The 25841-nt window shown below is 37.7% G+C and overlaps 2 protein-coding genes across 5 annotated transcripts in view; one reads left to right on the top strand and one right to left on the bottom strand.

The window, feature by feature from the left end:
- LOC133525216 (uncharacterized) lies at positions 1-2740 on the top strand. Its single transcript, XM_061861538.1, has 3 exons — positions 1-177; positions 422-635; positions 2381-2740. Exons 2-3 carry the CDS (start codon positions 434-436, stop codon positions 2605-2607), a joined length of 429 nt encoding a protein of 142 aa, XP_061717522.1. The 5' UTR covers positions 1-177; positions 422-433; the 3' UTR covers positions 2608-2740.
- Positions 2741-9114: 6374 nt separating this feature from the next.
- The window catches only part of LOC133524847 (FH1/FH2 domain-containing protein 3), a 110642-nt gene continuing 93915 nt past the window's right edge, over positions 9115-25841 (bottom strand). For 3 of the 4 annotated variants that reach the window (XM_061861021.1, XM_061861093.1, XM_061861247.1), the window contains 14 exons: positions 25259-25740; positions 24850-24950; positions 23828-24199; positions 22767-23057; positions 21801-22321; positions 21136-21342; positions 20179-20301; positions 17698-17955; positions 16873-17090; positions 16147-16339; positions 15605-15744; positions 13586-13701; positions 11676-11725; positions 9115-10373 (listed from right to left, as the gene is read on the bottom strand). In XM_061861021.1, the coding sequence (XP_061717005.1) occupies positions 11700-11725; positions 13586-13701; positions 15605-15744; positions 16147-16339; positions 16873-17090; positions 17698-17955; positions 20179-20301; positions 21136-21342; positions 21801-22321; positions 22767-23057; positions 23828-24199; positions 24850-24950; positions 25259-25740 (3048 nt within the window). In that variant the 3' untranslated portion in view covers positions 9115-10373; positions 11676-11699. The remainder of the gene's footprint in view (positions 10374-11675; positions 11726-13585; positions 13702-15604; positions 15745-16146; positions 16340-16872; positions 17091-17697; positions 17956-20178; positions 20302-21135; positions 21343-21800; positions 22322-22766; positions 23058-23827; positions 24200-24849; positions 24951-25258; positions 25741-25841) is intronic. The other variant, XM_061861167.1, reaches the window with a different exon arrangement.

Below are 25841 nucleotides of genomic sequence, written 5' to 3'. Positions count from 1 at the left end.
AATAGTATTCTGTATCTGTGGATGACATGAAGTTTTCGTTGCGAGTTGAAACAATTTCGTTACAACTTACAACGGTACGCTGTCGGTGAACTGAACTGTCTGCGATAAATGTGTATATCTGTAATAGCAATAACTTTATGGGACTTTAACTGGGACTCATCTCAAAACAAAATTCAGGTCAGTACCTATTTCTGAGTTTTAGTGTTGGTTAAATGGTTAGCGTTTACCACGCCCTACAAGCTAGGGTGCGGTCTCAGTTCGTATTTCATGATGCGTGACCTAAAAACAGACCTATTTTTCTTATTTTCACACGAGTGAAGCCTAATTAACTTCAATTAGCTCTTTTCGAATAACGCTGAATTTCTTTGTCCATGCGCATTGCAGAAACCTACAAGTTGACATATTTTTCTTTCTTCAACAGGTTTGTTAGACCATGTCGGCTTCTGATCATCCCTATTACTTTACAGGGAACGGAACATACAAAGCCATAGACCCTTTAGTGTCGCGAGTGGGAGATTTTACACCATTCTATATAGCCATTGCCATTAGTTCTGTAATATTGGGGTTGATTATTATTTTGAACGTGGGGTGCTGCTGCTCGAGGTACTCGGACTACTGGCTGGATCGACACACGGGTAAGTAAAGTTGATCTTACTTATTGTGATATATATGTAATGTGGGTATGCCTAGATCACGCTTACTAACTCGTTTTGCAGTCTTTAATTACCTACAAATCGCATCAAGCGTTTGTACTCCTGATACCTACAAAAGACAAAATATAAATATGGCACAGGATAAGCAGTACAAAGGTGAACTTATCACTTTAAGGGATTTTTTATGTTGTCACTGCTTCTTTATTGCTTGAATATGCAAGAGTGATAGAGAGGCAGATAACAAAATTTAGATTTTTGTGTTTCATGGCAGGCTCTCAGTATGTGTTCGTGGCACTCTCTACACAGAGTTTTGCATAATATTCCCTATATTTTGACCATAGAAATTAGTAAGTGTATTTACTCTGTATTTCAAAATAATTTAGTAAGTGCAGCATGACAGTTTTTGGCAGTTTTGGCATAAGGGAAATGTTAAAATGTTAGCACTGGGAGATTAACACATTCACTGCCGGGAACCCACCTGGTGGGTGCTCATGAACTTTGTTCAGATGCCAGACAACCCGCTGGGCGGGTTGTTTTGTACGCGGCTATAGACCACCGGTTTCTGGGGTAGTGCGCCGTTTTTTGTCTGGCTGTGAATGTGTTAAAGAAATAAAACTTCATCAACTGGAAAGCTGCAAACCATACTTTCTAAAACTAAGAATCCTAACCCTAATCTCCATGTATATACTGGAAGTGTGTCTATTCGTAAAGAATAATGGAAATCTCTTTCCTCAATACTCGCGAGCGGCCCACCTACGACCTAAAACTAGACTAGCCACACCAAACTCTACGCTACAGATGATCCACAAAGGCCCTTTTGGCATGGCCATAAAAATATATAATAAAATCCCAAATGAAATTAAAGAAATAAATAATTTTAGTAACTTTAAAAATTCATTAAAACTTATCTAGTAAAAAAAACGTACTACACATTAAATGATTTTTTTTAACGATAATATGGACGAATAACGTTACCGGCACAAATAAGACATACAAATATATATATCATACACCAGCCCTTTCTAATTGGCTTATGCCCATGATGCATGTTATTTCATAAGTTAGTTTTAAGAATATTGCTATACCCTTACAGGGTTCATGTGGAACTGTATTAAATAGTTTTAAAGAACTGTACACTAACATGAGTGCAATAAACAATTCTGATTCTGATTCTGATTCTGATTCTGTAGCACTCTGTAATCTGGCACCTAAACTTTTCCCCCTATGCCTACCAATTTTCTGCCTATGATTGTTAGAACTGCCATATTTTTATACATGGATGGGAAGTAAAAGCTTTATATAGATAACTAGCTTCTGCCGGTGACTTCGCCTGCATAGGATGATGGTAATGATTATTGATAAAAACTATCCTATGTCCTTTCCGGGCCTCAAACTATCTCTATAACAAATTTCATCTGAATCAGTTCAATGGTTTAAGACTTACTTTCGCAATTATAATATTATTAGTAAGGTGGTCCTTATTTTGTCCAAGTTATAATTTTCTATGGGGCCCGCTTAATGTAAAATCTACCACAAAAAAATCGAGCTATGATAATTTATGGTATATTTTGATGAAAAAAATAACTTCCACAAAATAAGGATGACCCTAATTAGTAGGGATAAATTCATCTGTTCAAGTCTCTGATTGCTAGATTACTGGGTGTGCCAGATTGGCGAGCGATGGAATACTGAGTGCTTTGTTAAATTGTATAATAACTTGTCTCCAGGCAACCGCTCGATTGTGTCCATCTGGTCCACCACTCCGCACCTACAGCCACCGCTTGACTTGACCGAGTTAGAGAACAACTACCTGCCGGTCCGCTACTCCCAACCATACTCCACTGAATACCACGAGGAACACGGCAGGGGCGACGTCCCTCCATCTATCTCCACTCAACCACTGACGTCTTCCCAAGAGTACCTAGAGTTACATAAGCGTGAGAGTGACATATAAGTCTAATAACCATGTCCTTTTTAATACTATATCCAGCTGTGGCCGTGTTATCTCTATTTGTCCTGTTGGTGATATTTCTGATGCTTAGATTCGGAGCTTCGTGGTGTAAGCTAAGGCATGACACCTTACCAGTACATCATGCAGTGTTGCAAGGGTATTGGACGGAGGATTGTCAAGCATATGAACAGAAGGTTTCTTATGCGTGACAGGCATGAGTATTTTTAGTGTAGGCGACGGATATATGTTTATCTAAAGTGTGGGGCAACTGCTCTATTGTAGCAGTGGTAACTGTTGGCTTGGTACAACTGAAATTAAAAATTAATCTGAGATTTAACAATTTTTTTCTATTTTGTAGTTATGAAATAATACGATGTTGGTATATTTGACATCTGAAGAGAAAAAAAAAAATGTAATGAGTATAGAGTACCGAGAGTATCCCAGATTAAATGATCCTGGAATTAATTATTAAACCGGTTTAACAAAGTTATAAAGAAGATGCTTTGCAGTTACCACTTCCCTGGCAATAATTAGTTTAATTAGATTTAGATTTTGTACTTTATAATGATCGATCGTAACCATTATAATGTTTAAGCCATAGTTTTTGTACTCAATGACAAGTAGAAATCATGAATATTTTCTCAAATTTTGACAGTATCTTAGAAACGTTAAATGGCTTTATTTAGATTCTTTTATTTAGTTAAATATAGCTTTGACACGAATAGGTGCTGACTGCTGAGCTGTTGAACCATTTCTTTAGCTTCTGAGTTGGAAGATTTATGGTAGCCTGATGAGAATGCATTTTTACATACTCTTGTCTTATTGGGGTTTTGATGAATTCCTGAGTTTTTACATGGCTTGACTTATAGGCTGGGGAGTCCTAATGGACTGAAATTTTTATTTAACCCTTTATAACGTAATAAGTATAACATAAAGTTCGAACTCAGGTGGGAAATATATTCCCTCTGCGTTATAAAGGCTTAACCTACTTAAAATATGCCATTTTGTGCCTGAACACATATTGTCTATGCCATTTAGTGCCTGAAAAACAGTAGTCAACGGATATTCACACATGTATATCTGAGCAACGTAAGAGAAAATGATCTTGTTTAGAAATAAAACCTTTCGGCGCAGTGTGGACTGTGTCAGGAAAAACAAAGGTGCAAAGAGAGCTTAAACGGACTCTATGAGACTTTACTCACTTCTCTTGCTCTCGCTTAGCCTCGAATCTAGTATGGACTGCTTAAACTGGCGTTTGAATATCTGTTGCTGACTGTACGTGTACTCCGTCCTTAGAGATCTGATAGATTAAGTTTAGATGTAATTATTAAGATATTTTTTTACATTTTATGTTAAGATAATTCTGAATTTTATATTTTTATTTCATCGATTTTCCGACAGGTAACGTTCTGATTAGATTGTATACTTAAATTAACGCTATGCGAATGTTGGGCAATGCGAAAGACCGATACGCATTTAGGTAGGTATCCTTTTGGTTCTACTCTACTACTTATTAGTTTACATGACCCTTTTCCCGCCATAGTCGTTTTTAATTATGTAAACCAAGCCTTAGATGCCACGTAAAAATTAGCGTTGGTTAACACTTGAGTACTTAGATGCCACGTAAATATTAGCGTTGGTTAACACTCGAGTACTTTGAGTCCTCTGCTTTAAGACTACTCAGTTTTACAAAAAAGTTGAAATACGAGTTCTTTTCAACTTGTTAGAGACCTGAGTCTTTTATAGGAACTTCCTATCTTTCTGTTCTTTTCAGATAACTGTATTTTTTATTTGATTTCATGTCTTCACATGAAATTCATGTGTTATGTACACAAATCACACATTATTTACCCATGCCTATTTTCTTTACTGGTAATTTAGATATAACTTTAAAATTGGTCGCAAATCTAAATTCGGAGGCCCGAGTCGTTTTGCGTAAAGGCACTCGACTCGGGTCGCAGTACTCGCAGTCTCGTAAAAACGAGTTGAGTGCTTCAAATTAAGACTCAAAATACTCGAGTTCCTACCAACACTATCGGGAACTACTCAATCGAAAACTGGGAAGTGGGCAATATTGAGCGATGATTAAAAGCAGGCACTAAGAAAACTAAAATTAAATAAAAGGTGGCGGTTCTGTATGTTCCTAATATTTAAAAAAATAGTTGTGGTGTCGTCTGAAGTACGTTTTTTGTTTTAACCCCTCAACTTCCAGAGAGCCTACCGCGAACCACGTTCGGCGTGTTGCCTCTCTGTCGCACTTGTAAATTCGTACGTAAGGGTGGCAGGGAGGCAACTTGTCGAACGTGGTTCGCGGTAGGCCCTCAGCTCTTCTCTTACTCTATTGCCTCCCATTTTTTCATAATTTTTTAAAATATGACACGTTGTTGCGACGGTGGGAGTTGAGGAATAAATATTTGTAATAAAAGGATGGACATTGTCAAATTGTCATCCTTAACAATGTTCGTTTTTTTGAACGGCGTTATATCGTATGAAATATAATATTTTGTCTAACTTTGTCAGACTTTACTTTTACTTTTGTGTAACTTTTTGACTTTAGTCTTTTACACTGCCTGTATTTTTATAATTATCACTTCGAATATGTGTTTAGTTTATTACGAGTAAACACACATTTTCTATAATGCATTTATTTGAATCATTATTTTATAAGTATCCGTCCAATAAATAAATTGCTTAATGTAAATGAACCTGACATTGTTTTCAATTAAACCCTACCCTATAATATTAGTAAGCCAGTTCCAATTAATGCTATTGGCCGGTAGAAGTTTTACAGATGGCGCCAGCATAGGTTTTTACCAGTTAATCCTACGAATAGTGTTAAATTATAGTCTTTTTTAGGATTTTTTTGAGTAGATGTAAGTTTTTAATTAAGCCAAATATCAGAGAACAAAACTGATGCTGTCGCCATCGATAAAAACTTTGTCAATTGCCAACCCCATTAGCCGGCTATTGACGTAATTCATACTCGCTTTTTGATTTGTCTGGAGCCTTTAGTTGGTAGGTATACATATATTATTGACCCTGAGACTATATGAATTGAGTTATAATTATTATTACTTTAGAGCCATACCAAACAATGGAATTAGCTACTTGACAGTTTTTTGTAAATAATGTCAATCGATCTTGATTTTTCTGAGGAGCAAATTTCCATTTAATGTCTATATAGGACTAGGACTCGTGGCATTTAAGCAACACAAAGGTCGAGATTTAACACATTCACTGCCGGGAACTCGCCTGGTGGGCGCTCGTGAACTTTGTTCAGATGCCGGACAACCCGCTTTTTGTACGCAGCTATAGACCACCGGTTTCTGGGGTAGTGCGCCGTTTTTTGTCTGACAGTGAATGTGTTAAAGACTGATGCTCGCACTCGACGGTTGAAACGGGTTATTCCCACTAGTTACCACCAAGTTGTTACCAGTGGTAACTACTGCGAATTTTTTCCCATCTTTACCATTGAGAAAAAAAATCCCACTAGTTACCACCAAATTGGTGGTAACGATGCTCCTATATAAATACAACGCGTTGATAATGGCGTAAGCGCCATCAACAATAAAGTCCCTTTCAATAAATAACGTCACAATTACACGAACGAACCAACAAATCAGTCAAAGACCGGTTTTTTTATTACTTTTAATTAACTTATAATTAATTCGACGGTTAATTAATTATTGATAAAGGAACTCCATATTTATACTGTTTTTATTAGTATTGAATGCTAACCAAATTTTGGTGGTAACTACTGAGAAAAAAAATCCCACCTTTTACCAGTGGTAACAAAAATTTTTTTTTCTCAGTAGTTACCACCAAAATTTGGTACCAAAATTCCCAGTAGTTACCACTGGTAACAACTTGGTGTTAACTAGTGGGAATAACCCGTTTCAACCGTCGAGTTGGAAATAAATTCCCAGTAGTTACCACCAAACCAAGTTGGTGGTAACTAGTGGGATTTTTTTTCCCAGTAGTTAACAGTGGTAAAAGGTGGGAAAAAAATCCCAGTAGTTACCAGTGGTAACAACTTGGTGGTAACTAGTGGGAATAACCCGTTGAAACGCCTCTAACTAAATGATATCGTAATGTGACGTCATATTACATTATTCTGTCCGAAATGTATTGAGAACAAGAAAATTGCTATTTTGGCCCTGAAATATTGCGTTTTTGTATACAGTGTGTCCCTAGCCATTGGACAAAGCCGAAATGTACATATGCACTATTAGAACCAGTGTACAAAGAATCATAACAACCGGTGTAGCGGTTTCGAAGAAATTAACAAATTACCATATTTTACTTTGGAGCAGTCTGTATGTGTTAGTAGCTCCTAAGGTAATGGCCTAAAAGAATAGTATGGAACCTTCTTCGATCTTTTTGATTATTATTTTTATTTATGACGCTAATAAACTTCTTTTGAAAGATGTCATCATTATCAAGTATTTCGAACAAATTGTCAAAAACACTGCCAAAGATTAACAGTTTCTTTTTGTTGTCGATTATTGCAAATAACCATTTTTCTCTTTTGTTCTAATTTAAAAAATATTAACGTCAGAGCATTCCTGAGGAGTAACACTACGTGGGATTTCAGGGTTTTTCCAATGGCTAGGTCCTGTATAGTTGTTATACAGTTTATTTTTCAATAAATGTAAGGAATCGAATGTTTTTTTTTTGTGATTTTGGAGCCTTGTTGATTTTTTATAATCTCAATGTGTTTTAAATTCCACTTTTTTATAATGTTTTTTATTCATTTAGCTAAATTGTGTTATATTATTCAACATGTGTAATGGTTCCTCTACACGATTGCCCAGCGTAGGCCAGTCCTAGGGACGCATTTATGCGTTAGAGGGAGCAAGTGATATTACTATCTCATTTCACCGCGTAGCTGCGTCCCTTAGCATTACAGTTTACTCAAGATTCCATTGTATTAGAGAAATGGCAGCCTCTCTAGGGCCTTTGTCAGAATCGAAGGTAAGTAGAGAATATCAATAATTCTTATGTATTTTTTTACAAGGGCGCGTAGTTGTAATCTAACCTCTCGCGCTAATATTAATACCCGAGAAAGCGAAGGTTTGCAAAATTGAACCACGAGCGTAGCGAGTTAAACTAATTTGCTTCGGAGTGAAACAATATTTTCACCACACCAACGTGAAGGAAATATACTTAATAAAACAAAATCAAATGAACGTGATTAAATATCTATCATTCAAAATCATTACTTATATGTCAATTGCACCAGCCAACGTGAGGAAACAACTCAAAATTTGCATCAGATTGCCACTGCGGATATAATTTGACTTTGTTATCAGGATTTTAAGTAAAAAGTGAACATATGCGAACTGGTGTGGTAAAATAGTACATTATGATACAAGTGTGCTAAGTTGGTCATTACACACGAGGCAATATTGTGCGGAACAAGAAAGCCGATGTGTGTAATTACCATAGCACACGCGTTTCATACGACGTTTTTCAACACACTTGCGAGGAAAAAAGTACAATTTTCAAAATGGTGGCTTATCGTTTTAACATCGAATAATTGCACCAAAGCGTGCTGGGCTTGTAGGCACTTATTCGACAGTTCATTGAAGTATGCTACCAACACGTTTTCCTAGAAAGAATGAGCGTTTTTGCTGATTTTCCATTGAATAAAAATTTCATATGCCACCAATTATTTTTCACCCGATTTTGATGGTAAAAGGCTATCGTTCTCGGCTCTTGCCTCTATTAGTTTTACTGGCAGCGTCAATTTTATATGTTCTTCATTTTCATTGCTTGATAATGACATTTTCGTCAATATATTTAAACTAAAAACATGCAAAACTACTCGTATTCCAATTTTATGACAAATACGGAAAATGGCTGGCGCGTTATGTTTTTTTAGCACGATTCCAATGCGCGCGCAATACAAAGGCGCGAACGAAATCGACAAACAGCCAATTGAAAAAATGTAAAAACTGTAAAAAGGTATTTTCGTATTTCTATTCGACGGATGGAGATCAAATCGATAAAATGTTAAGTTTATTCATTATTGTAATTTACGAGATAATTTAATCTATAAATTATGTTTGGTGTGATAAAACCTCTTTGAACTAACATTTGAAACCTAATAGTTGGTTAAAAAAATATTACTCGTCCAAATTCCGTTTCCATGCATATTATTAGCAATCAGTTACCTTCTTAACTCAGTCGGATATTATAATGAAAAAGCACGAGTGTTATAATATACTGAAAAAGCACGCGTGTTTAATATCTAGGATTATGAGCCAAAAATCGGTGGAATAAAAACGTCGTTTTGAGCAAGTGTGTTGAAAAAATAATTATTTATACCTACATTATTTTAAGCACTCCCATCGCCGGGAGAACTCGGTGGCACTTTTGTACCTACTTGTATATCGTATATAAAAGCCAAGCGAGTACGATGGATACATCGCCGCGCCGTATTGCCTAGATCGCCGTAGGAATAGCGATAGCCACTTATAAATAGGAAGGAATGGGGAAATGAAAAACTTTATTACCACTTTACATTTACTTATTTAAAGTTGAGAATAAAAAAATACCTAGTAACCTGCAGACTGCGGATAGTTCATAGTAATATTTGACAAAGGAAGGCACTATTAGTATATAGATGTAAACTTGGCTCGTATCACATGTAATACCTGACCGTATACTCGACCGTACGGATATCCGCGGTCTTTAAAACTACTTAGTATCGAATTCATTCCAATTAAGTTCATAAATGGTGAATTTATATGTATCTTTATATTACTTTTATGAAACAAAGAACGGCATTTACCTACTTTAAGCATCTGACGGCGCCTTATCTCCAAAAAGCGTCAGATGGATACACGGATACTAAAATACCAAAAGGAATTATTTTAATGTTTCAACAGTACAAAAAGATTAAACTAGATTTAATTCCAAATTGCATATGTACACATATTTATTTACACAAGAAAGATGAATAATATTTTACTGGGATACAGAAAAGATTAATTAATTACTGCAGTAAACTTTAAAACAACCTACCCTACCTACATGCATGTAAAATTATTTACTTACACAACTCTTTGATTTTTTTAAATATAATAATAGTATTATTATATAATAGTTAGTTACAACAGAAAATAAATACAGAAGAATGTAAACAGGTGTCGTACAGGTAAATAAATATACATTTAGATAAAAATATACAACACATTCAAAGCGAAATATTTTCAATTTATATAGATATCGCTGCCTTTCCTCGCAGGGAAAATTCAAAATATCAAATAAATACGGAAAATGAACAAATGCCAGGAATTGTTGTTACACCTCAAGATTTTATAAAGCGGTAGGAAATATTTACCTTTAATTATTTCGCTTTTGAGTAAGTATATTAAAAAACCTAATCAAACTAATCTCACTAATTTGCCTTACGAAGGCTCTTCAAATTTGTGATGTTTCATGTTTCGCTCTCTTTCTTCGTACCAGCAGATTTTCTATTTAAACATTCGTTTAGTCGATTTTTAAATTAACAAAGTTATTGCAATGATTCTAACTACCGTTTTACCGTACGTACCATAAGTATCCTAATTCATTTTAACAGAAATAATATCACGAAGAGTTACAAAACAAACACAGACTTAGGAAGTTAATATAAAGGCAAAAGAAATGCTTATACATATAAACGATTGAGTGGAAATGAGATTCAAGGTTCCCTAGTTCAATAAATAAATTTAGAAATTAATTTATTACAATTATACCTATTAACCCCATTAGCCGGCAACCTGCAAAAAAAAAAAGACTATTTAATAGATATTTCATATTTACATTCTTTGTTTTCATTTCAGTAAGTATGTACGTTTGGTTTTATTCATCTACATATCAAAAAATTTTATAATAAAAATAATATACTGATTTTTGTATAATAAGTATTGTTTTCGATGCATCCCACACTTATGTATACTCGTATATCTAACAAATAATTTTTAAGAACAAAAACCGAGTTCAATGAGGGAGATCGGTGAAATAACGATTATTGTTGATTTTGGATTTCATACAATGAAATTAAAAAGACAGGGTCCTACGCCTAATTATGTAGAAAAGGAGGCAACATGTTTTTTTTTGTCACTGCACCCACCTTGACACATTACAGATTTGCCCTATGGTTGACTGGTAAGATACCCGCAATAGGGTATTCGGGAACTCGAACTTGACAAAAATGTGTTTTGAAAATCTAATTCAGCGAAGAGGACAAATCGCTAAACGTGTACTATATGCTTCGTTGAAGAGTTCCATTCTGATCATCATCAGCAGTTCCACTTCATCAAATGTCACTTTTTTTAATGTAAATGCTTGATTTGTTAAAGAAAATACAAAAATCACTATATGTATGCCTTTCATGTTTGAAGAGTTCCCTCGATTCCTCATAGACCCCATCGTCAGAACTCGACCTTGACAAAAATTTGTCTTGAAAATCTAATTTACTTAACAAATACAGCGAAGAGGAGAAATTGCCAAACGTGTACCATGTGTCGTTGAAGAGTTCCATTCTGATCATCATCAGCAGTTCCACTTCATCAAATGTCACTTTTTAAAAGTAAATGCTTGATTTGTTAAAGAAAATACAAAAATCACTAAAAGTATGCCTTTCACATTTGAAGAGTTCCCTCGATTCCTCGTGGATCCCATCATCAGAACTGAGTTTTGACAAAAACGGGACCAATCTGTATATATATAAATTGAAACATAAAATATTTTTCAAAATCGGTTCAGAAATGACGGAGTTATGGAGTAACAAACATTAAAAAAAAAACATACAACCGAATTGATAACCTCCTCCTTTAGAAATTTTGAAGTCGGTTAAAAATACAGGCCAAGTCGGTGTCGGACCACGCCAATAGTCGGTTAACACACAGTGTAACTTACGTACACACAAAATAGCGTCAATCTTCATCCTTACCCCTAAAAATAACCATGCGTTACGATAATCTGTGAGGATATTTTTTTTCCCAAGGCTTAGTGATTCTAGCGATATGGTAGTTTTAACTTCTCCGGAATCTTCATATGTCCATAACAAAAAGAGTTACCTTTACAGAACTTCTCTGGTTATCCTAATGCCCGTCCAACGTTCTGTTCACTGAGGACAAAAATATATTATAAAAAAATATATATTGCCTAATAAAACCCGTTCATTCATGTCCTAAAATATATGTAACCCTGCTACTTAACTCATTTCAAAATGTAGCAAAGAACATTGCCCAAATGAAATATTCTATGACTATTTTTTTAATGCACAATGAAAAGAATCAAATTGTTGATGGTAGATGTAGACAAATAATACAATAACTGTCTTATTAACCCTTCAGCTATGTCTTAAACAGCGTGGTATTATGTTCATCTTAGAATGAAGATGGCAACGCATTGGTTCGGGTATCTGGATATGAATGTTGATCGTGAAAGTAAGAAAAATAGTGGGGATCCATTTAAGGGTATATTCAGTATCGTGTTCTGATTAGGAAAAGGCAGAAGATTTTTTTTGATGCGGATAATAACGTTAACTGTGTTAGAAAAGTCTTCTAATGAACTTTGACCACGATTAGGTTTCAAGGTCTGATGATGAAGCCGGAAGATAGGCACTGGCATTCTGCACTGGAATATCGTATCATAGTCGTGTTTGCACTTGTGAGAAAGGTTTGGACTTTGAACACGATCAGGTTTCAAGGTTAAAAAGCGTGTTATTCTAGTGTTTTTTAAACTATGTTTTTTTCTGTGGGTCGTCCAAATCGCGGCTAACCCTCCATACAATGGCTAAATATTTTTCTCATCAAATTTGCCCTTAAACAAATCCCTACTTACATTCTGTATAAACCCAATACTCAGCTAATATGTTCCTATGTTCTACTGAAAAATAAGTGCGCAACTTCTTTACCAACCGCCTGAGATAAGTGGTTAGACCTCTAATAGATTTTTTGATGTGAAAATGGATCTTTGAAATTATGGAAGGTAAACGCAAGGAATAGAAACTCCTTAGGCAGAATTGTTGCAAAAGTGTGCAGCTGTCAGCTATAAATAATAGTTCCAAATCTCTCCAGAGTAGCGCTAGAGAAGCTAAGAACCTAGGCGTTATTGATGGAGTGAAGTGCGCTGTCTATTATTAGATTTTTTTCTCAAGTATTCTAGGTATTGTAGCGCAACCTATTTATGGTTTTTGTCGGACACTGTTTGGTATATGGATATTTTGTTCCTTGCCTCTACCTTCCATATTTGAAATGGATGTAGTGACGCATAAACGTTCCAATAGTTCCAACCCACAAGCAACTGTCATTCAACGTTTGGTTAAAAACAGTAATCATTCATTTCAATGACAGTTTTTTGTGAATCGGAAGTATCGGAACGTTTTTGGTTAACTACGCCCAAATATTGTATGTTTATGACGCCCAATTAACACTTCGCAAAGGCTGCATAGCATGTTATGGAGCATATGTGGTCCTCAGGAAGGCGTGCCATGTCATGAAATCATGACCATGACCTACACAATTTTCTAGATACCTGTTGTGATTAACAAAATAATGTCGTATATCTATAATTGAATTTAAAATTTTAGGATTTAGCAATACAGCTTTCACCGTAAGTACCGCCACCGAACGTGTAAAGGCGAGAAGGGCCCAGCATAATTTATGTTATTTTCGTGACATAAGGGAGACAGTACAAAATAGTTACTTTTTACCTTATTACAATATGGTGTACCTTGGTATAATTGCACAGTCAATAAAAACAAGTCCGTTCGCTAGAAAAAGGAGTGCTCTCGGTACAATATCAGTCAGTAAGGTTTTCTATACGAAATCAGGCCGGGAACCGGGAATTCCCCGTTCCCGCCATACAAGTTTAATCCTGGGAGTATCCCCTGATTAAAATGGATCCAAAATACCACAAATCAGCTTAAGGACATTTTAGCTTTAAGCTAATCTTAGGACTGGCAGATAAAATAAACTCTTACAGTTTTTCTTGTCGGAAAGCCGGTTCTTCCGCCTCTCGCGGGTCACGGGCCTGCGCTTCGTCGTTGCGGAGCGCACGAGACTCTCTATGATCTCGTCGTCGGCAGACAAGTCTCCACTGGAAAACAAGAGAACCGTTACCTCACAAATAAGTTTTAGGCAAACATTTCATTTTTGATCTGAGCTTAGATCGCTGACCGTACTTTTCTTTCCACAACCAACTAATACTCATCTTGACAATTCTACCCCCAACATAATTAGTGTGCGTCGTTTTATCACGGTGTTCCCATGGCCACCTCCTGTCTCCATCATCAGAACAGCTCCATGTTATCATAATATTGCATTGTCATCCAATTTAAAAAAAAGCTAAATCGGGAAGAGGGTCAGATTTAGCTTCCAAGATTTGACTCACACTAACTAATAAAAGTTAAAAGATTGTCAAAAATATTGTGGCCACGGGGACCGTAGGGCTGGCTCGTAGCGTAATATAAATTAAGTTTTGTTTTTAGCGTACCGAAGCCAAAATTGACAAAACGCCCCTGTAGTTTCGTCATGCTCGTTTGTCTCTCCCTCCGTCCGTATGTCATAGCCATTCTACTCGGAAATTATAAGAAACATAGCTATATACTTAGTTTAGAAGTAAAAATGTATAAAAATATGTTATACTTTTTAGGGTTGGGCACTCCATACCTAGTTGGTTACTAAATTCTGTTCCTGCAATAATCTTTATCTACATAAAATATACGAACGCAAGTTGAATAAACTATATATTAAATGAAGTACACAAAATCAGGAATTACATATGACAATATCATTCAAAATGGCCTCCTCTGGCCTTGACACAGGCCCTCAAACGACGAGGCCAGTCATCAATAGCGGCACGCACGATTGTCATGTCTAATTCCGTCACTGTCTTAACTATGGCCCGCTTGAGGGACTCAAGATTTGTGTGGGGTTTAGCATAGGCTTTCTCCTCAATAACCTGCTATATGGCATAATCCAGGGGGCTAAGGTGCGGGCTGGAGGACGGCCAGTCTTCGTGGGCAATAAAGTCAATTTTGTTCCTTCGAAACCAGGCTTGAGTTGTTTTTGCCTTATGTGCAGGAGCTGAGTCCTGTTGAAAGACCCATGGCTGGTTTTGAAATAGGGTGTGGCTTAAGGGCTTCACTATTGGTTCGAGAACGGTTTCCTGGTAAACTATGGCCCCAGATTTCACACCTTTTTCACAGAAATGAACCTGTGTTAGCACTGAGTATGACACACCCAGCCAAATCATCACATAAGAGGGATGATGGCCTCGTTGCACTCTCGGAACAGCTGCAGTCGCCTCTTGACTGTTTTTTGCATACACTCTGTCATTCTGGCGGTTACAACATTCTTAAATGGTAAAAAAAATTTCATCCGTAAATAGTATTTTTGGTGGCCATTTTGTGCGTACCGCTTCAATAGCACGCGACTTCTCTCTAGCCTCATAGTCTTTAATCGTCCATTAAGCAAATGACCTTTTTGTCTGCGGTAAGCGTGTAGTCCAAGGTCTTCATTGATAATTTTTTTAGGGAGCTTCTCTTCACAGACATCTGTATTGCCAACAACTTTTGCTTCCGGACGGGATTTCTTGCAATTCTCGCCTTCACTGCCTTTATTAGAGCTGTGGTCCGAACGGTGCGTGGTCTTCCAGACCTCTTGAGGTCATCGAAGCACTGAGTACTATTATATCTATTAATTGTGCGATAAACAAATTGTTTGTTGATTTTTAAGTTTTCAAGCAACTTCAAAGTCATGTTTGGCGGGTGCCCACATTTGTGCAACGCAATTACTGCGATACGATTATCTTTTAGGCCCCAATTCATTATAGATACGACGAGATAAGCGTTATGTGTAATTTTAGTTCCCAGTTCTCGCACGACCGATGAGAATGTGCGTACGAGTATCTACTAAACAATGATTTTATCATGATCGTTTACGGCATTCGAACGCAGGTTCAGATGGGTAATGGTAAATACACGACCATAGGCACTTACTTGACGAGGTTCCTCCTAGAATTGACCTGCATCTTGCGACGACCGTCGGTGAGACTGTCCGTGTCTGGGTCGGTCTTAAGGAGTTCCTTTAGAGCGTTGTCGGCCGTGTGGTCACCGTTCTTAGCGGAATAGTTTGCCACCTAATAAAACAAATAACTTGGCATTATAATCAGAGGCACATGCCATTATTAAAAACGTTGCTAGCTTTTATCAAAGATAAAGAGGCAATAAGTAGCTCGGAGTATTTTATCCAAAACCTGGTTTTCATCTCAACTAGATAGCGCTGCATAACACCATAAGATTTACGGTAATAATTTTACAACTGAAGTAAAAGGCGCTCCACGGTCTAGTAGTGGTAGCCCGTAACTAGGTTGATAATACTTGATATTAATTACCTAATCTAGTTACCACAAAATGTGCAGCTGTGCTGTTGTATACAACAGTTAGGCACCATTATCTAGTTCAACAACAAGTACTGGCGTTGGATAATTTGTTCCACTTAGTGCATCTTATCTATGCTTTAGGATACTTTAGGTACTTACATCAATAATCATCTTGCCCCTAGTTTTGTTTCGCTCTCTGTGGTTAGCTTTCTTCTCTAACTGCTGCAGCACGCGCTCCCGCGAGGTTCTGTACTCCAGGGCGAACTCTGCGATGACCTTCAGGAATTCTGAGGGCTTGGTCTTAGAGATGTCCGCTGCCGGGACCCCCAGGAACAGAAGGAACTTGGTGTACCTGGAACAACAGAGCGATTGTGTGCAAAAGACTGCGTCGTTACGCAAAAAAGTGGCTGAAATAATTAAGAAAGGTACTTATCATGTACTGCTAGAAGTATATAAAGAAAATAACAATAGCAATCGCGAAGCGCAGGAACCTTAACTAAGTATAGAAATCGCTTAGCAATGTACAAACGTTTCCTTCAAACCAATCAAACCTGTATGACAGTTTTCATTATTTCTTTTAATCATTGAAAATATGGAGAGCCCGTCTATATCATTGGGCACGACCTGATGAAATGCGACGCGTGTTGAGTGTCACGTGGGATGTTCATAGTGTGAATCTGGTCATAAAAAATAATACAATTTGATTCGACTCAACACGCGTAGCGTTTCGTGAGATCGCGTCGCCTTTTAAAAAAATTTCATGAGATCGGAGCGAGGATGCGCTTTCATTACCTACATAAAGAGCACACCTTTCTGTACGTCGAGCACACCTCTCTGTACATCACATACCAACTCGCCATGGACTTCCATATTTTTTCTCCTTACCTGCTCATAACCCTCTTCTTAATGATCGTGAGGAGTATGATCCTCTCGGCTGCATCTGTGAGGAACTCGTTGATTTTAGTCTTGAAGATCTGCGAGCTGTCGTGTTTGGCCACTCGCTTCATGTGGTCCCAGGAGGCCTTGCAGTCGGACTCCAGCTTGGATAGGTTGGCGGCTAAGATATCAAAGTCCACTTTGGAAGCTCGGATGACTGGGCCCACCTGAAAAACCAAGAGTTAGGTAGGGTACGTCCTTAAACTACGTCCAAAAGAGAGGTATGGGCAATGTGAATGTCATCTCGCCTTGTGTGGTAGGGCACAGCACAGCAGATGTCAGTCATTTCAGATCTAGAGCAGAGCCCAACTGGGGAAGTACCTCCACCTTACAGAAAACCGCAGCCAAATAACACTTGACCCTACTCATAGTGTTGTGTTCCTGCCGGTGAGTAAGGTTGCCAGAGCTCAACGAGGGGGGGTGGGGTTAGGGTCAGCAACGCGCATGTAACTCCTCTGGAGTTGCAGGTGTACATAGGCTACGGAGACTGCTTACCATCAGGCAGGCCGTATGCTTGTTTGCCACCGACGTAGTATAAAAAAAAAAAAAGTATCATGTGATCTGTTTCTCGTGAGACATTGTAAAACGTAGGAAAGTAATACTACGAAAATGAACAATAATTAAGGTAGGTAACTTATATAATTTTATTTTGAAAATTAATTAGAACATAGCGAATAAGCCAAGCATTTGAAGTAATTATGTTTCTTTGCTCAAGAGTGTAAATTGATGCAAGACTTCCACCAACATGCAGTATAATGATATGACGCCACATACCTCACTGAAAAAATCCGTGCTATCTGGAAACTTTTCAATGATCATCTCACAAATATGGTACAGTAATGGATGTTTGTGCACCGTATCCTTCACTTCCATAACCTTGGACAAGTACTCCAGCCGGAACCCTCGGACCTGACTGCCGTTAAGGAAGGACCCCACTGACCGCAGGGTAGAGAGGATGACCTTAAACGTCTTGTTGATCTTTAGCTGCTCTATGCCCTGCTTTAAGTCCATTAGTGGTTCTGCTACTTCTTTCTGTAAAAATAATAGAATACAATTTCAGAATGATATTCAAAATTAGCTCTGTTTTAAGATTGATAATGTTGATAAACAGTGGTACGAGTAGGTATCATTTAGGGCTTGCAATTCTCCGGCCATTTTTGTATCCGGATATTTCGAATACTTGTTATTTTACAACAGATATTCCATATTCCAATTGCATTTATTCATAAAATTAAAAATATATATGTCATTGGTGTAATATTAATAAGTATGTCAGTTAAATCACAATTCATTAAAATAATTATCATCAAAAAAGAGTGAAATAAAAACAATAAATAACACGTAATAAATAATCAATACAATTTAAATAGTCAAAACATTACATTAAAACTAAATTGAATTATTATTATATTCCGACATGTCGGAAAATGCATTTGTGGTCAGCCATTTTTTTACCTTCGCAAAGAATGTCTGCTCATTATCAATATTTTTAATGTTATCGGGTAGTTCATTATAGATACCTGGCCCCGCAATAAATACTGTTTTGTTGGATTTAGCAAGTCGACAACATGTTGAGTCTAACATATTTTTGTTGATAATTCGAATATTTACTTTTTATTTAATAAAACTCACACGAACTTTATGAAAAGTAATGTAATCAAATGTATTGTATATAAGTATGTGTAACAGCAAGTGTTAAGGTATTTTAGGCGTCCTACCTTTTCGCTGTTTTGTTTACGAATTTCACTTGAAAATAACTTTTTGCCGATGCTTTACTGTGAATATTAACCTTCGGGGATTAAGGGAAATTTTATTGGGATTCGATTTTGTCTAAGTAGATTATTATTATGGTATGTATACAACATTTGATTCCTTAGGCGCGACGACGACGCACGTAAAATAAACGTTAAATGTCATTTGAAGATGATGTGCAAACATATTGTTGGTAACCGTTAGGTTAGGTTAGAGTTATGCTATCATGAATTATTGTGTTGAGTTGAGACGTTAAAATAAAATAAAAATACCAATGATATTACACAAGCTTTAATTACTTGATTAGATGGTTTTCCGAACTGGTGACACAAACTGAATTTGAAACAGTGTATGGGTCATAGCGATTCTCTGATTGATATTGGTTTAGTGCGCTGCGAATTTTTTTTACTAAATTACTTCAGTTGTTCAAGATATATTTATTATTATTTTTATTCTTTGTACAGCAGTCAGGCAGTTGAAAAAACTGATAATGCCTGTATCCAGAGTCATTAATAAAGTTTATCAATATTTGCCTTTATTTCATGTAAATTTGACTACCATGGATTTTAGTGCAAGTCAATACCTTCAATAAATTGGCGTCTTATTGACGTATAGTTTTGATGATATTTAGAGGATCGAATACTTCTTCTAACTGTTAAAACAGTTTCTTCTTGTTGAGATATTACATTGAATTTAAGGGCAATCAAGCTTTTCATTGCAGATTCATTCAAAATCAAAATGATTCACTACTGATTCACTGGTTCAGTGACCCAAAAAGGATCCCTGCCTCTGACAAACACCACTCAGCCCTATTCTGTGCCACTTCCCGCCAGGTGAGCAATCCGGGGGCGAACAGGTCTATTCGGGCTTCATCACTCCAGCAGTACCTGGGACGACCAGATAGACGTTTTTCCCCCGGGATGCCCTATAGACCGCGGGCCAGGAGCAGATTTCGACAGTCATCGCCTCCCGGCTGATACTTTGTCAGATGATAGTTTAGATGCTGTTTTAAATTTTAAAAACCGTCAGCCGGTTCTATCGTGGTGGAATGACCGTCAGCTGTAAAATGAACATGTAAAAAATATGCGCCTACCACTTTATGTGCGGCAAAGTATGCGTAATGTGTAAATTGCGTAATTCGTTGATGGCTTTTTAGGCGATTACGCCTGATGAAATGCTACATGCAACGTTTCATGATTTGTTTTTGCTATCATAAAAGGTATAGCGCTTATTTTTTACATGTTGATGCGACCAGCTGACGTTCTAACCACCGGGATATAACCGGCTAACGATTTTTTTAAAATTAACAACAGCATCTGAACTATCATTTGACAAAGTATCAAACGGGAGGAATGTCATTTTTTTGGTTTTACGTGTTTCGGAGGCTGCTAAATTATTCGTTTTTTCCGGATATTAACTTAGTAATTATCCGGATAGTAAAAATGAATGGATATCCGGATAAAACGGCTATCCGGATGCAAGCCCTAGTATCATTCAACTCACCTCTAAGTTATCAAAGTCTAGTTTGAAGACCCAAAGCTTGAGCCTAGATGACAGCTCATTGATGGAAGCTAAGGTCAAGAGAAACTGCTCTGCACTGCCCAGTGGCAGGTCTGGATTGGCGTACTGGAATAAAAAATGTTAATAGGTATAAAATAATGAAAAAGGAAGAGAAATAATCATCGTCGTGTACCTGGTGTTATACCTTGTGGGGAGTTGTGGACCATGGCGTGGTCCTACTAAAATAGAGCAAAAAGCGGAGTTCGAAGAGCGGAGTTATTGAAAAATCGTACCGCTTTTTAGATAACAACACGGTTGCCAAAAATTTAATTAGAGTCGGACCAAGATAAGTTGGCAGCAATTTTGATATCCCAGCCTGTGCAAGTGTTAAGTAATCGCCATAATTTTATTGACGTTTACAATAACACTTGCTCTGTTGCCTGTCAAAATCGCTGCCAACTTATCTTGGTCTGACTCTAACAATCTTGAGGATTTTCTCTAGGGACTTCATCCGTTCGAATCCTGATTTTAAGAGCTCCGCACAAAACAGTTCGCGGACCTCTTTAATTATTTGACTTTCGCTCGATATTAAAAATCACGAAAATAGGTCTAAAACGAACTTTGAGCTAATTAAAAGTTTAGACAGGATATCCGCACTTCGCGGTAACGAACACGCACACGCTCATGAGAGTGAGAGAAGAACACGAGCCTACGGAGATTTAAAGAGCTGGTTGCACCATATCGAGTGGCGAGTTTCAGATATTTTTTTTAGGTACCATATACTATATCAACCTCATTTAAGGGTGACAGCATGATATAGTGATAGTCTACTTTAAATCGGTATGTACATCAACATACCTTAATACCACAGTATAATAATTTGAATGAATTTTTCAATTTTGGACCAAAGTAGGCACATTTTACCGTAGAGGCTAAAAACCCATTTAGATGTAGACTTACCTGTGCTTCTTGTATTTTGACCTTTTCCTCTTCAGTCGGAAGCATTGTCAGCAGTTTCTCTATGCCCTCCCTGCCGATCACTGTGGCGTCCATTTTCATGATGGCCGCCTTGATGGTCTGTGGCGTGGGCAATTTCTTCATTGCTATGTTTATAGCGTTGGATCGCTTCGCATCTAGTATGAGATTCCTCTTTGGTTCCATTAGCTTCTGGAAAATAAAATTTTCGAATGGAGTTTTTGGTTCATTCATTTAAGATTCATGAAGATTTTACGAGAATTATTAATAGTTACAATAGTCCTTATATATAGCGTATGCTGCGTCTGCGTGCGTCCCAAGGGCAGCAACGGCTCGGTGTGCCTCCATCTCATTAAAGTGTCAAACGGCTTTGTCGTGTTGGCTCCGCGCACGCGTTCCAAATGTCCGGAACACCATTGTTCCGTGATGGGTAAAGACATACAAAAAATAGTAAAAAAAAAAACACTCACCTCCTATGGATTTGATGCCGTTTTGGTGTCAGCGATATGAAAAAAGTAAACATAAATAATTAAATAAGGCAAAAATAGGCGATATTTGAAATAAGTATAGAATTCATATTAAATATTGAACGTTCTTGAATATCAGGAAAACTAATCTAAAAATTTCGAAGCTGAACAGCTAAAACCAACCTTAATTATTAAGTCATTAGTCCTAGATTCAAAGAGATGCTCCAACATCGCCGTGTCCAGTTTCACATCAGGCAGATCGTCCCATATAAATCCTCCAATCTTCGTCCTGACCGTCGGCGGCGGACATTCCTGGATCTCTCGCCAAAACAGCTTTACAGTCTTCTTGTTCTTCTTGATAATTGAACTATCTGAATCGTTTGAGATCTCGGAGAGCGAATGTTTTGGTGGTGGTGCAGGAACGTTCTTCGCGAATGGTGGAAATGAACCAGGAGGTGGAGGGGGGACACCAACTAGAGGGAACATTCCCGGAGGGGGCGGTGGCGGGATACCGGCCGCGTTGGTAGCCGGCGATGACATTTCGTCGTCAGTGTCCTGACGCAAATCCGAGAAGTCCAGATCACAGAGATGGAATTCCCTGTTAAGACATCCCTTTTTCAATTCTTCCCAATGGAGATCGTTCTCTGATATTTTAATTTCGTGCAGCTTTGGACTTTTCTCTATTGTTGGACTCTTTATCACCTCTGTAATAAAATGAGAAATTGTAGATACCATTAATTTAGTCTTTTTGGACCCGGGTATGTCCTTAAACTACGTCCAAAAGAGAGGTATGGGCAATGTGAATGTCATCTCGCCTTGTGTGGTAGGGCACAGCACAGCAGATGTCATTCCAGATCTAGAGCAGAGCCCAACTGGGGAAGTACCTCCACCTTACAGAAAACCGCAGCCAAATAACACTTGACCCTACTCATAGTGTTGTGTTCCTGCCGGTGAGTAAGGTTGCCAGAGCTCAACGAGGGGGGTGGGGTTAGGGTCGGCAACGCGCATGTAACGCCTCTGGAGTTGCAGGTGTACATAGGCTACGGAGACTGCTTACCATCCGGCAGGCCGTATGCTTGTTTGCCAACGACGTAGTATAAAAAAAAAAAAAGTCTAGTTTTGACACAAAACATTTTTGTCGGAACTTACCTTTTGATTGAGACTTAGCTAACTCTTCTTTGGCTTTAGATACTATTCCGGCCATGTCAGACACTCTCAAAGGTTTCTCCTCAGTGGTCGGGCTGACGGGGCTCGTCAGGCGCTGCGCCAGGTCTTTGATGCTGTGCTCCCTGTTCAGTAATACTCCTCGGTCGTCCATGGAGTCCACGGGAAGCTCCATCTTCTGACGAATGACCGTGAGAGCGTCTGCGGGCGTGACGCTGTGGCCTAGAGTGCCGTTTTGTATTCTTTGTTTCAGTCCAGCTGTATATCTTTGGTTTCCTAAAATATATGATTAGTGGTAAGAGGAAATAAGGGCAATAGAATAATAGTACATTACGATACAAGTGCGAAAAATAGGAAATTCGAAACGAGAGGCGATAAATTAAAACACGACCTAAGGGAGTGTTTTAAATCGACACGAGCTGCGAATTACCTATTCGCACATGTATCGTACAACGTTTTACAGTACATATGGCCCATTAAATGTTCGACACAGTAACGTAATATGCTAATTTTCGCACTAGTGCGGTAAAGTAGCACCATATGTACTTTTACATTTTACTAAAAGGACATTGGTTCCATTACTTGAATATTTTGTCAGATTTTTTTACTAAGTCATTTTAATCATCGAATTTGATAACATATGTAATAAAACTTTTAAGCTTACCAACTTTTAACCAGTCCCGGTTTGATTATAATTTAATGGTTGGTTGGATAGCTCCAGAATTTTATTAGCAAGTTTCTATTTTCCTAACAACCGGATGTAAGAAAGTATGACGTCCATTTTTTTAATCTGAGCGTAGTGGTAACTAGTATAGTATGACTAACCTATATTTCATATAAATTAGAAAAAGCATGTAACACTCTAGTTAAAGCAAACTGCATGACAACACGCGAAAAGCGCATGAAAATCGAGGGATTACTTTCACAACAACCATTGTCCCGTTGTAAGCTACGAACACCTTGTGAGGAACGTTAATCAGAATCTAGGCACAATTGGTTCTTGTGAAGGGTATACCTTCAGATGTAGGGTTAGAAAATGGACAAACCGTTTATGAGTTTATCGCACAGATTATTAATATGGGGCCTCTCTTCTTCTTCTTGGTGGCCGTTGACGCCGTTGCTGAAGGGTTTTCCGTTTCCATTGCAATAATTTCCGTTGGAATAGTCCCCATAAAAGTAACTTCCATTCGTGAGATTCCCGTTGACACCGCTGAAGCCATTGGAGTTGAGCATTTCTCGTTGCTGTGTTATGTGATGGGCTTGCCTTGTGAACCGGTCACGTCTTCTTTTTAAAACTGTATTTAGTTCTTTGTTCTCCTTGTTGTCGAGTATAGAAGGTAGGAAGGGCGGTCGTATGTTGTTCAGTGTTTTGGGCTCTCTTATGCTTGGCTCGGGTTCAGCGTGGGTAGCTTGTTTGGCTGTTGTTAGTAAAATGGAAGGACGTAAGCTCACGTAAAACAATAAGTAATGTGAGTATAAAAATTTGCACAGTATTGCTTGAGAGTTGAGAGATTGGTACTGACGCTAAGCATAATCAAATCCTTTTTGAGAAGGGTAATGCCCTCAGAACCCAATGGTATATAGTCAGTAATAACATAAGAACTAGTCCAGTGGTTCCTAACCTTTTCAGTTCTATCACCCCTAAGACTAATTAGGGATCCTGATTTTACCCCTCCTTTCAATAATCATCAATAGTTTTTCTTATAGGTCTAATCTTTGTTATGTTTAATTAAGCTTATTACCCCCGTGAAATACCAGTTTTACCCCCAGGTTAGGAACCGCTGAACTAGTCCAATGCCAACTTCAAATTATATGAATAATCAAATAACTCCAAATGCAATACTTTACAGGTATTATGAATTTAATGTGTAAGACTGCGTATGGTATGAGGAAAAATATTCTCAAATCTATAATTAGGGATCTCCGTATTATTTTATTATTGTCTACGCGGCACAATGAAAAATATTATAAAACCAAAGTTAAGGTATCATGCAAATCATTTCAAACAATCGAACGACAAAGCATTGCCATGAAACTCCAAAAACAATGAAACTTCTATATAAAATACCTTTGTCCTTCATTTGTTGCTTTTTGGACTTTCTCCTGTCTGACGTGTTTAAGTTTAGGCTTCGCCGATGCACAGAGTTGATCACAGACTCGTCTAGTTGCCTAAAACATACAAGTCTTGTAAATAATCAGCCAGTTTACAAGATGGCATGTTGCACTAACCACAATTAGCGGATTGATCAACGTGCATCAGCAGTAAACGATGAAACTTTCTATACAACCAAATTTAGCTAAATAAATAAATAAATAATTGGTATTGTTGGTAAATTTAGCTTCATTTGGCTCGGAATATTACCACAGACATCTCTTACTGGATGTGCATACAATACAAATTTACGGAACTCGTTAACTTTGACATGTCACCGTCGGTTTGGTGCAACACTCGATCACAGTTATTATTTTGTACTCACTTTAAAGCTGTTCCACTTTCATCTCCATCTTCATAAAGCAGCACGGCTTCAAAAATTTGCAACTGCCTCAGTAGATCCAAATCCGTCCCTTGTTTCGACATATACAACTGTACGATATTATCCATCCCTTGGTCCTGCAGGGCATCAACCTGGTCGTAGTACATGTCTCTATCGGGGACGCTATTCAGACACCTATTTATCAACGTTGTAGCGTAAATTAGCAGTTCTGTATCTGAGGCGTCGAAGTCTTGGAGTATTTTCATGACGTTGTACCAGGGTTGTCTGCCTTTAGAAGTATCTACGGTGTTAATAGCATCTATGAGGAGGAGGCAGTTCTTTTCAGTGTATTCTACGAAGACTAAGAGGAGCTTGAGCGCTGTTTTGACTACGTGACGGAACTTGCTGGAGATGAGGGAGTAGAGCCATTGGATGCAGTGCTTGTTGGCCATAACTCCGTGCATGCCGTCAACGTAAAGTAGTATCTGTAAGGACAGTTGAAGTATAAAAATAATGTAATGGTCAATATAAATTAAATATACTCGTAAGAATTTAAAAAAATACCGTGTATTGTCTGTCTAGCATC

This window comes from Cydia pomonella, chromosome 1 (genome assembly GCF_033807575.1).
Source record: "Cydia pomonella isolate Wapato2018A chromosome 1, ilCydPomo1, whole genome shotgun sequence".
NCBI lineage: Eukaryota > Metazoa > Arthropoda > Insecta > Lepidoptera > Tortricidae > Cydia > Cydia pomonella.
This window is presented reverse-complemented; position numbering and strand designations above follow the sequence as displayed.